General features: G+C 29.1%; 2 protein-coding genes across 2 annotated transcripts; both read left to right on the top strand.

Annotated features, from left to right (window-relative positions):
* Positions 1–5,590: 5,590 nt before the first annotated feature.
* Positions 5,591–7,739, top strand: LOC119678353 (17-beta-hydroxysteroid dehydrogenase 13-like). Its single transcript, XM_038090137.1, has 6 exons — positions 5,591–5,782; positions 6,532–6,687; positions 6,842–7,018; positions 7,087–7,159; positions 7,220–7,529; positions 7,589–7,739. The coding sequence occupies exons 1-6, from the start codon at positions 5,639–5,641 to the stop codon at positions 7,674–7,676; spliced, it is 948 nt and encodes a 315-aa protein (XP_037946065.1). The 5' UTR covers positions 5,591–5,638; the 3' UTR covers positions 7,677–7,739.
* Positions 7,740–8,048: 309 nt separating this feature from the next.
* On the top strand, positions 8,049–11,816 carry LOC119678351 (estradiol 17-beta-dehydrogenase 11-like). The gene is made up of 6 exons (XM_038090135.1): positions 8,049–8,373; positions 10,415–10,570; positions 10,727–10,903; positions 10,970–11,042; positions 11,110–11,419; positions 11,477–11,816. The coding sequence occupies exons 1-6, from the start codon at positions 8,230–8,232 to the stop codon at positions 11,541–11,543; spliced, it is 927 nt and encodes a 308-aa protein (XP_037946063.1). The 5' UTR covers positions 8,049–8,229; the 3' UTR covers positions 11,544–11,816.
* The last annotated feature ends 362 nt before the right edge of the window (positions 11,817–12,178 follow it).

Genomic DNA, 12,178 nt, shown 5'->3' with positions numbered 1-12,178 from the left:
CCGTCATGTCTCAAATGTACTATTTGAACAACATATAGTTCTTAGTGGTACAAAACGATTTGTTTGCCGAAAGTCTTCGGAGAATTGAGAAACTTGAGTGGACAGGTCGTTGAGACTTTTAAAACCTTGGTGATGGAGATAGCAACTTCAGAGTGGCACAACTATTTTGAAAATTTGTTTAATCGAATTTAAAACCAAAAACTAATGAAACCATTTTCACTGATTAACCACTGTGTTTTTACTGTTAGGCACTAGACTTGAAAGACAGCCCTCGTCTTTATTCTATATGTTCGCTTTAATAACTCAATAAACTGTATAAGTTAACATTTGATATTTAATTGATATTTAATTAATTTAACAAATCTAGAAAAAGTTACAAAAACAAATTAAATTTGTCTTTGTAAACGCTATAGTATCCAATGAATATGTTAAATTTTGGAGTAACAATGGATCTACAAAAATGGTGACTACTTTTGGTAATGAACTTTTATTTGTGCCCACAAGTAACTGTTAAAAGACCATTACACCTTAAAAACTTCATATACGGAGTTGTGATTGTTTTAGAGATGTGATAGGACTGTCTTTTGTTGAAAATGGGAAATCTGTTAATTCTTGGTCTCTAATGTCCTATAATGATATAAATGTTAGATATACTCTAATCGTGTGCAGAGTGTTTTTGTGTGTTCCAAACATAGTCTTTATCGATTTCTGATCGCATTGCATCTTTATTCAAAAGGCAAAAACCTAATACCCCTGCAATCATTGTTTTCAATTCCATTCTGTTTAGATTGAGTAAGTTTCTGCTTTACTTCTCTGAATATTTTGGGGCAAGAGCTTGGTATAACAGGTTTCTTTTCGTTAGACTATTATTGGTTGGCTTTCTTCGTAAAGTTTAGTTTAATTGGGATTTTGATGTGATTTGTGCGGATGTTCAGAATTCGATCCGGTCTATATGGTTGACGATGTTAGTACAACTTAATAAATATCAAATGGATTGTTTTCTATTTAAGCACCAAGTACTTGACAAAAAACTTTGTAGGTCAAAAACTTGTTTTATTTTGCTTATATCCTTTCGATGGCAATACAAAATTGTGTTAGTTTAACAAAAGTAAAATCAATTAATTCGCACATTAAATTACCAGCAAAAGCCATAAATCCAATAAAATTTATGACCTTCAGTATAGAGAATGGGCTTTTTAACGCTTCGCAGGAAGCACAGTCAAACACTTCGGTATCCGTTCCTCCCCCTACACAATGACCAGATGAAATAATTTAGAAAATCGTCCACCCACACTAATACAATAACACATTTATAAATACATACATAATTTTTCTATTTTTCTCCATAAAAAGGAAGTCACAATCTCATTTGCTGAGGTTAATTCCGCACCATTTAAGCCAACTTAACTCGAATTAAACCAAAAAAAAAGAAAGAAAAATAAATAGAAAAATAAATACGAAAACATATAAAATAAATTAAAGAAGTGAAATGGCAAAAAATGTGATAAAACTTTAAGGAGAAGGTAATGAAAATATATTTTTTGGCAAAATTTCAAAAGATCTTTGCACTTCGAAATCAAGAAGCGTCATTTCCATGCGAAAAACTCAGCGGTTTGCCGTGAGGAAATGGAAGCGGGTCCGTGAGTTTCACAATTGACTCGATTGCAGCGTGAATTCCGCGTGTTGCAACTGCATTTGTTGGGACGTGTAAAGTGCGTCAATATCTGACACTACCTAAATACATTTCCACTTTTTCCTCTTCAAATTGCGTTTATTTTGCATTAATTCTTCAAGTTTCAAGTGCATTGCAGCATTTACAGTCGAAAAGTTTTGTTGTGGACAACACTTGACAGATTTTACACTTGCCCTTAGTGAAAAAAAGGAAATATAAGCAAATTGTATCTATTTCTGATTTACACAATTTAGCATATATAAAAGTAATTCTAAATCTTGTACATGTGTCATGTTTTAGTTATTTAAAGGATTAGGAGTTGTAATTGTAGAATTTATAAATTTTACTAGCAAATAAGTTAATTGCTTTGACAGCTGCTTAAGATTTAAATGATTTTGCTTCATTATTATGTAAATAATTTTTCATTTTGATGAACATTAAAGCAGAAAACGGTACATATTTCGCTGTTGTCGAGCATCCCATAGAGGACATCTACAAGATCATGGCTCCGGCTAGGAGTATCTTCTCATGAATAATATGACCGTTCATTGATCAGTTCTATTTGTTGGACAGAATTGATGATTCCTTCAAAGTCCATTTAACAAAAATTCCACTGTATATATGTTTTCAGATTATACATAGCTAATTTTCAATCTTTGTGCCTACTGAACTTTACTAAAATTCCTTCATTCTATCAACGAATTAATATACGTGGATGTAAGACACAAAAATTTTTGTGAAAAACAAATTTCGGGGTATTTATTCTAATGTTTTTCCAATCATTTTATACCAAAATTAATATATAAATATACCAAGCCCGATTATCAATTAACACCAACCTAAATGGTTGATCTTAAATACTAATAACTTTCAAGAAACATGGATGATAAAATGATAATCACATTTAAAACATAATTATGTAAAGATATATTATCGAAAATAGTAGTTGATGTATTTAAAAGTATATATGTATTTTATCTGATGGCTAAAATACTAAATGAAGTAATCTCATTTAGGTTTTTGGTGGAGGAAGTGGTCTAGGTAGAGCAATATCCATGGAACATTCTAAACGTGATTGTCATATTGCAATCATCGATATTAACTATGAAGAAGCGGAAAAAACAGTCCAATTAATCAATGAAAATTATAAAGTGAAAACAAAAGCTATAATTATTTAATTATATATATTTACTTACGCACGTAATAATCTAATAATCACGTACATATAGATGTGTAAATAACTGATCATTTAACTGACATACTTTATTTCTTATGTAGGTCGATATCACAAGTTATGGCGCAGTAGTGGAACTTAATAAAAATATTACGAAAGATCTGGGCAAAGGTACGATATTAGTATATAACGCTGGCATTCTAAGCTTTTCAGACAACTTTAAACTCTATCCGGAAGAAGTTCAAAGAATGATTAATGCAAATTTGACATCACATATTTGGGTATATTTGTTTCAATAACAATATTATGTTTCCAATTATCGTTAATATTTGCTTAAATTAAATTTTAATAACTCAAGACAAATCAAGTTTTTATGGAAAACATGAAAGAAATGGATAAAGGTCATAAAGGTTGCTATATGTTCCATTGCAGGCATGTTTCTTCCCTGATATTAACATCAAATTTTTATGAAAATACCAATTCTCATTTAACTATCAGAACTTTAACTTTTCATACAGTGTACACTTCGACAAAACATGCAGTTCGTGGCTTGATGCGATCTTTAAGAATCGGACTAAAAATATATGTATAAGTATAGAAATATAAAAACCACAACAGTTTATCTAACAGTTTTAGATATAAATTCAGCTGCTTTAGATTTCATGACCAAAAGATTTCATGACTTAATTTAAAGAATATGTTTTCTATGAAAAGTGGTGCATCGGCGGCTAATCGGATTATCGAGGGCATGCTCCGGAATGAGGTGGATGTTGGTATTTCTGATATGTAATTACAGTTTTCAAGCTGCATAAAGTAAGTTTTTAAGCTATATATTTTAACTTTTAGTAAATTAACTGTTTATGATAGCTTTTGGCCAGCGAAAATATATGAATGGATGACGGCGAAGGAGATTTTGAGACATGCAAGAAACTCATTAAAAATTTGATTTTAGAGACGATGGCATGCAAAAAAGAAATAAGAGTATATTTTGAAAATGTTTAGAGTATTTTTAAATAAATAAAATAACATTTAGTAATTTTTAACAAATTAATCATATTAATTACAATAAATATTTAAATAGTTTTAATTTCTTCAAAACATATTATTGTTACTATTATTATTATATTATTAAATTAAACCCAGTAGCATTTACTTGATTAAGTTTATACAATTTTGCGCTTTGACACAGATTGGTTGTATTGTGAATTATAAAAAAAATTCATTTATCTGATAAGAAATTCCCTAACTTATTGTTCTCTGTTAATGGGTTCAAAAGTTGTAGTGGTCTTCCCGTTTTGCGGCTTCCCGTTTTGCAAACATCTCTATTGAAAAGAATTACCTTATACTCTACACTACGTACTTTCTTTGAAGCGCGTAACCTATTCGCTTTTTCATCATAAAACATGGGGATATCCCCATTTATTTGTTTTTTCCTTTTCATCAAAAGCAAGAATAGCGTTTAAAATTGTTGTTTCATTAACATTACATTTTTCTGTGGAAGACAATCTTGCTAAAGTCGCTCAAACTTCTTTACTGGTGATATAGTGTCGCCAAGTGAAAAAGAAAATTCAATCAAAGAACATAGAGTGATCTAGAAAATGATAATTAATGAACTGGGCGTGAATGCCATGTCTCTCTCATGAATATTTTAGCAATCTTCTTGAATGAAGATTGACTTTGAAGACATCAGACATTGGCACTTTGGGTTCTAGGAACTGTTCTCAAAAAAGAGCACGTGTGCACCTAGCTTCATATTTTACTTTCTCGAATTTAATAAAAAACTGTTTAGCAGCTACAATAAAACTGTAATAAGTGAAGAAACTTGATTTAACAAGTACGACTCAGAAGCTGAGCAACAATTGATTGTTTGGAGCTCAGTAGATTTTAATCCACTAGTTGAAGTCAGATAGCAGAAGTCACTAAAAAAAATAATAGTAACCATACACTTCACCAGGGGAAAAGTTGTAGTTATTATTTCTCTGAAAACTGAATGAACAGACCTCTAAACGTGTCTTTTGTTTTCATTTACAATTGATTCTATTTTCTCTATCGATTATCATTGATCAAAAAGGTATTTATGCAACTATAATCAAAATAACATACTGAACGTTTGATTCGGATTGATTTATTAATTATAATTAAAAAGTAAATACTTTACTTAGTTTTTGATATATCAATAATATTTAAAAAATTATATGTAAAATTCTTTCAAATGATCTGGGTAACTAAGGTGGATCCAAATGCAAATTATTTTCGGTTTTGCAATAGGAGCTCTATTTAATTGAAATCTCTCTTAAGTATGTTTGTTATAAAAATTGAATATTTCTTTTAACCGAATAAAGGAACTGGTCCCTTAACCGGTGTACACTTAACAGAAGTTTCGCTATATATTTACATATGAGTTAACTCAATACAGGAAAATTAATTATCGAATATAACAACTGAGCTTTATATCAAATAATTAAAGGTTAATTGTTTTAATAAATTTATTTTATTGTAATTATAGATCTTTGTAAGAGAAAAAATAATTAGATTAGTGTATTTATTGAATACAATTTGTTGAAGAAACAAATCTTGTAATTAAAAATTTATTTTTTTTCTCATATTAAGTCCCTTGATAATTGCAATAATAATAAATCTCCATTTTGTTTCGGTTAAAATTTGATCGAACTATGTTCTTATAAATCATATAATTCTTATTGGAAATTTAGTTACTCAGCAACAGTCGAGGAGATTACTTCGATTAGAAAATATAGTATTAACACAAGTTTATAAATTTTAATATAAATAAAATGAGTCTGTCCCGTATAGAAATTGCAAAAATAATATCGATTTTGATTACTCCGGTTATGATTGTTTTGAGTGTATTACAATCACTTTATAATAAATTTCTTAGGTCCGAAAATGTTAAAAGTATTGCTGGTGAAATTGCAGTGGTAATGTGTAAAAAGTGTTTTATTTAAAGATCTTTATATAAAATAAAAAACTCTATAATAATCTATAACAAATATTAATATACAACTAAATGTTGTTAATAATTACACTATATCCAAAATATTTTTAAATTCTATAGAAGTAGCATTCTACGATATTCGTATTTGGGTTATTTCAGAAATTTATATCGTTAATTAATTCGAGACGTTTTTGTGTATTGATTGTGCTGCTGGTAACATAGAGTTTAACTATCGAGCAGGTCCTAGTGAAGATGAATAGATTTAGTTAACTAATACAAAAGTCACTATTCAAGTAAAAAATTTTATATAGGTATAATTTTAAGAAGATTAAAATTTGCATTAATATTGTATCATACAACTTATATGTATAAGATTAATTCATAATGATTTGGAGTCTAATGAAAAATTCAAGTATTGTCACAAAACATTGAACCCATAAAATTTAGCAAGGACATTAATATATCATCTTTTCGCAACTGGTTTCAAATTAAAAATATAGACTTTTGTATAAACCGATTTAGTGATAACCCTTTGGGGTTTTACGTCTGTGTTTAAATATGGAAACCTATGTTTTAGTTCATTAACTAATTGAATAAAACTCTGCATATGGATTTATTTTTAAGTAATTCAATAATAACTAATGATTAACTAATGTTTCTTCTAATATACCATATTACCATAAGAAACAATTATAAAATAAATTGAGTATGCGTACATTACTTTTTCCGCAGGTTACCGGCGGAGGAGGTGGTCTTGGTAGAGCAATTTCCATGGAACTCGCAAAACATGGTTGCCATGTTGCAGTCGTCGATATTAACTATGAAGAAGCACAAAAAACAGTTCAATTAATCAATGAAAATTATAAAGTGAACACAAAAGCTTATAAGGTTCGTTATCCGTTTTTTAACTTCAATAATTATTTAATTATATATATAAGTAATTTAATGCAACAAGTACGTAAATACGCAGTCTATTTATGACTGACAAAATTAAGTATTTCAAAGCTTTTTCAAATATATATATAATATCTTTTTTATGCAGATTGATATCACAAGTTACGACGAAGTAGTGAGACTTAATAAAATCATTACTGATGACCTAGGTAAAGCCACTATTTTAGTAAACAATGCCGGCATTATAGCATTTTCAGATATTTTTAAGCCAGACCCCATTGAAATACAAAGAATGATTAACGTAAATTTGACTTCACATATTTGGGTAAAGATATTTTCATTAAAAATAATTTACATTAAGAATTTTTTATTTAATATTTTTTATTATAATAGACAAAACGTGTTTTTCTCGAAAATATGAAAGAAGTCGGTAAAGGTCATATTGTTGCTATATGTTCTACAGGAGGTATACTTTTTGAAAAAAACGTACTGTTCTTTAAAAAATGTTTTTAATATTTATGTAAAGGTTTGGGTCCTTTTCCACTTTCATCTGTATATTGCAGTACAAAATATGGAGTTCGTGGCTTTATGCGCACCTTAAGAGTTGAATTAAGAATGGATGAAAAGTGTAGAGATATAAAAACAACAACAGTCTTTCCAACAGTAATGGATACAAATTCAGGTGTCTTAGATGATTTAAATAAATGCAACTGGAATACAGTATTTCAAATACAGAGTGGTGTTTCAGTGGCTTATCGTATTATTCAAGGTATGCTTCGAAACGAGGTGAATATTGGTGTACCTGCTTTAGAAATTCCTTACATGAAATGCATTGAGTAAGTATAAAAACTGTAAATAATTTTGGTTTTAAAACTTTTTTTGTTATTTTTAATAGGTTTTGGCCGGCGGAAATAATTGATCGAATGATGGCACACACATTTTTAAGCGCCTTAAAAAAATCTTTAGGGAAACAATTCAAGTGAAGACTGAGTTCTTATAAAAATCAACTCACGACATTCATGATGTTAAACAATACAAGTAAAATCTCAGAACTTTGTATATTTTTTAATAAATATTGTTAATATATATATATAATATATATATAATAGTACAATATTTATAAAAATATATAAAGTTCTGAGATTTTACTTGTATTGTTTAACATCATGAATATATAAATATATATATATTATATTTTTTTTTTTTTTCTGTAGCATAAATACTTATATTAAAGTTTAATTTATGGTAATTATAGTTATTGATACAGTTCGTTGACAATCTATATATTAATTATAAATTAATGATATAATTACTTAAATTTGCATAATTATTAATAGAAGCTTTAAAAGAAATTATATAAGTTATGGATAATGTTATATGTTCAATAATAAAAAAAAAGATAGGCTGATTCGTTGAAAACTTCATCGAGTTGAGCTCTAATAGATCATATAATTTCCATTTGAAAATTTAGTTACCGAGCAACAATCAAGAGGATTGTTTCGACTATATTAAATTAAATTAAGATTTAAATTTAAAATGAGACAATATTTTTTAAAACTTTTAAATATATTTTCCATCCTGTGGATACCGATTGTGGTACCACTAAGTTTATTACTGGAAGTTTATAAGAAACTTTTTAGATGTAAAAGTATTAAAAGCATTGATGGTGATATAGCAGTGGTAAAGTGTGAAAATATATTATTCAAAAATTAAAAATTCATAAAACAAAAAAGGAAAATCAAGGTCAATGAAATGTTAAGCATAAATATTTATAATTAATATATAAAAAAAAATAAAAACAAATATAGTATTCTAAAATACTGACAGTTCTATTTCTGGTGTTTTAAAGAATATAAAAATCAAATATTACAAATATTATATTACAGGAACTTATGAGTCGTGTACCTTTACAGTACAATCCATGTGTAAAATATTGACAGTTCCATTTCTGGTGTTTTAAAGAATATTGAAATCAAATATTATATTACAGGAACCTATGAGTCCTATACCTTTACAGTACAATCCATGTGTATCTGTAATAATTCTCTCAAAATTTGACTCAAACATATATTCTTCTGCCAAATTCATACAAAATTTCATCCTAAGCAAAGATGAAGGATAACTCTACATTTTTTATTTAATCTTTTTAATTAATATATAGTTTCATGTTTTGTTTTGTGCGGCGGAGAGAAGGCAAAAGTCTATGCACTGACTACGATCTGGCGATCCGGAAAGTATGTGTCCTTCTTGCACGAACTCAATCCTTCAGCCTCATTCTTAGAGACTTTGTCCTACCCAGGGATTATGTTAGTATTTATTCGAGGTAGGGCTCCTATAAGTCACTTAAACTTCCATCGATATGATCTGCGTTTAGGTCCTGTTACTGCTTTAGGTGATTAGCCTTGTACTTTGTCTTGGTTTAATACATCTGCTTGCTCTAGTTGTCTTTTACCGAGATCTATCTTTTGAACCTCAGGATTTTTTCAGCTAACATTGCTATGTGATCCAAATTTGGTTTATTTTCGTTCATTTTCTTCTGTCACCGTCCTGGGGAAGAGAACACCAACTTGTGTGTGGTGTTTTCCACACGTTAGCGCTTTTTGTTCGGGTGACTCTACTTTGCACATGCGGTATAGGTAGTTATTGAAATATTCATGACCAGGCATAATTTTATGAGATAATAGTTGACCTCGCCGATGTCCTTTGCTAACCAGTTTTTCTGCTTTGGGATGAGCTTTGCGACCCACGTTCACGGCTATCTGAGTATTAATAATTAAAAAAATTTATGGATATTTTATTATACTAGTAGGTAATTATAAAAATATCGGCTTCAATTTATATATGTTAATTATAAGGTATTAAAATAAATCACGCAATTAGCTTAAGCTAATTGATTCATTTTCGCTTGAACTGAATGATTTATTGAATTAATCAGAATCATTAATTTGGTATCAATGTAATTAATAATTAATAATAATAATTCGCCTTAATAATTAAGGCGAATCATCAAGATTTTATATATTAAAAGCAAAAAAATGCACATGATAGGAGAATATATTTTCTGTAACTCTGAAATTAATGCTAGAGTACTTGAGATAACATGTTGGATGGAGTATATGTACGTTTGCTTATTTGAAAAGACATACTTATACATATAGTCGTCAATTCATTTTGCGGAGTGAACTTGACGAATTGAAGTCGCTGCAAGCAATGTGCTTTAAGGTACTATTTTAGTCCTGTTTTAGATAAGCTACATGCGATATAAAAATAACATCTAAGACATTCATTTGATCAGTATAAAAAAAGACTCCTAAAGCGGAAAATGGACCTTAATAAAAACAATTGCAACCGAGTCTATGAAATCTGGTATGATAAGACAGAGCACAAAGAAAAAAAAAACAACAACGACAACAACATCAGTTGAATGAGCAGTTATCAAGATTAACTAGCGTAATCTGAATAACCTGTATTGGTTAATTCGACATAGGTCTTAAGCAAAGATAATCTTAAAACTACATACAATCTAAATGCCTAAAAACTATATATTCTACACTATTGTATAAACTTTGGAAAATGCATGTAGTATATGATTGGTTTATAGGATAATTATATCTGTAAAGTAAAATCAAGTTTAAGGAAGTTAAAACTATATATGTCTCTATCTGATTTTACTTATACAAATACAATATATTAATACAAAATAAATGCATTGTTTTCCTAGGTCACTGGCGGAGGAGGTGGTCTTGGTAGAGCAATTTCCATGGAACTCGCCAAACATGGTTGCCATGTTGCAGTCGTCGATGTTAACTATGAGGAAGCACAAAAAACAGTTCAATTAATCAATGAAAATTATAAAGTGTACACAAAAGCTTATAAGGTTGGTTATTTTAATCTATTACTTCCATAATAATGCGATTACATTGATATATGGAATGAGGCTTAGTTAATTGATATGCGTGAATATATGCAAATGATTATTTTATGAAGAATTCGAAATATTTGTAAAATGTAAAATACACTCTTTTTCATCTAGGTCGATATTACCAATTATGATGAAATAGTGGAACTAAATAAAAATATTACCAGTGATCTAGGCAAAGCTACTATATTAATCAACAATGCGGGCATTTTATACTTTTCAGATATCCTTGAACCCGAACCGAGTGAAGTACAGAGAATGATTAATGTTAATTTCACATCACATTTTTGGGTGAATGTTTCTATAAAAAATTAATATACATGATGGTTTTTAATTTTATATATTTTATCATCATAGACAAATCGTGTTTTTCTAGAGAACATGAAAGAATTGGGTAAAGGTCATATTGTTGCTATATCGTCTGTGGCAGGTATTTATTCTTTCTTAATAAAGCTGCGATCTTATTTTATGAATAACTATTTAATATTGATATAAAGGTCTGAATCCTCTGCCTTTCTTCTCTGTATATGCTGGTACAAAACATGCAGTTCGTGGCTTAATGCGCACTTTGAGGATTGAATTAAAAATGGATGCGAATTGTAGTGGTATAAGAACCACAATAGTCTATCCAACACCATTAGATACGAACTCAGTTGCATTAGATATAATAAGAAAGCTGAAACTTAATAGATTATTTGGTGTGCAGACTGGAGATGCAATGGCTAAACGCATTATTCAAGGCATGCTTCGAAATGAGGTGGAAATAACACGTCCAGATGAACGTTTATTCTTCATAAAGTGTACAGAGTAAGTACTAATGAAATGAATTGTCATTATATATTGATCCATTGTAACTTGTTTAAGGTTTTGGCCAACGGAATTATATGATTGGGTTACGGCGAATATTTTTTTTGGACATTTAAAAAAATAGATCAGAAGATAAGAATTAAAACTTCTATCAAATTAAAGTTAATATTGTGTGAAATTATTAAGTAGATAGTTTTAACAGACATCGTTACTTAACAATCAAATTTAATTTAATTATTGTAGTTGCATAAACGGTTTTTATAAGGGTTGAATGAATTTATATAATGACGGACATGGTAACCACGATATAGATATGCATGTATAGATACATATGCTATATAAAGCAATTAATTCAGCTAATTTTCAATAAAAAAAAAGACCTACAAATATAAATCAACTAATTGCTCTTTTACCATTAATAAATGGATCTGTATCCTTCTTTGTTGAGTTATTGTAGAGCAAGCGACACTAAACAAATCTTCGTATTGTGTGGTAACCAACAGGGCGCAACGGTGATCGCTGTTAGGAAAGCTATAGCTCGGCTGAAATTGGATAATTGGGATTTATATACCATTAATTAGTTAAACTATTCCAAAATCCTTGGGTTTAGAACGGTCTTTTACTGCTACATGTCTCTAAATAAGATGTCGATCCAGTTAAATATTTCTCTACTCTGGGTTCCCATTCATAAGAACATATTTGGGAACAAAAGTAAGTAATTACTCGGAACACCTAAAAAATCTGCACATATCCCTGATA

Source organism: Teleopsis dalmanni, chromosome 2 (genome assembly GCF_002237135.1).
Source record: "Teleopsis dalmanni isolate 2A chromosome 2, ASM223713v2, whole genome shotgun sequence".
Classification (NCBI taxonomy): domain Eukaryota; kingdom Metazoa; phylum Arthropoda; class Insecta; order Diptera; family Diopsidae; genus Teleopsis; species Teleopsis dalmanni.
The sequence above is the reverse complement of the archived record's forward strand: the minus strand, read 5'-3'. Positions and strand labels throughout refer to the sequence as shown.

Coding starts and splice junctions, on each gene's coding strand:
- LOC119678353 (XM_038090137.1), top strand. CDS start 5,639: ATGAGTCTGTCCCGTATAGAAATTGCAAAAATAATATCGATTTTGATT. Junction 5,783..6,531: donor TTGCTGGTGAAATTGCAGTG/GTAATGTGTAAA, acceptor CTTTTTCCGCAG/GTTACCGGCGGAGGAGGTGG. Junction 7,019..7,086: donor ATTTGACTTCACATATTTGG/GTAAAGATATTT, acceptor TTATTATAATAG/ACAAAACGTGTTTTTCTCGA.
- LOC119678351 (XM_038090135.1), top strand. CDS start 8,230: ATGAGACAATATTTTTTAAAACTTTTAAATATATTTTCCATCCTGTGG. Junction 8,374..10,414: donor TTGATGGTGATATAGCAGTG/GTAAAGTGTGAA, acceptor TTGTTTTCCTAG/GTCACTGGCGGAGGAGGTGG. Junction 11,043..11,109: donor TGCTATATCGTCTGTGGCAG/GTATTTATTCTT, acceptor ATTGATATAAAG/GTCTGAATCCTCTGCCTTTC.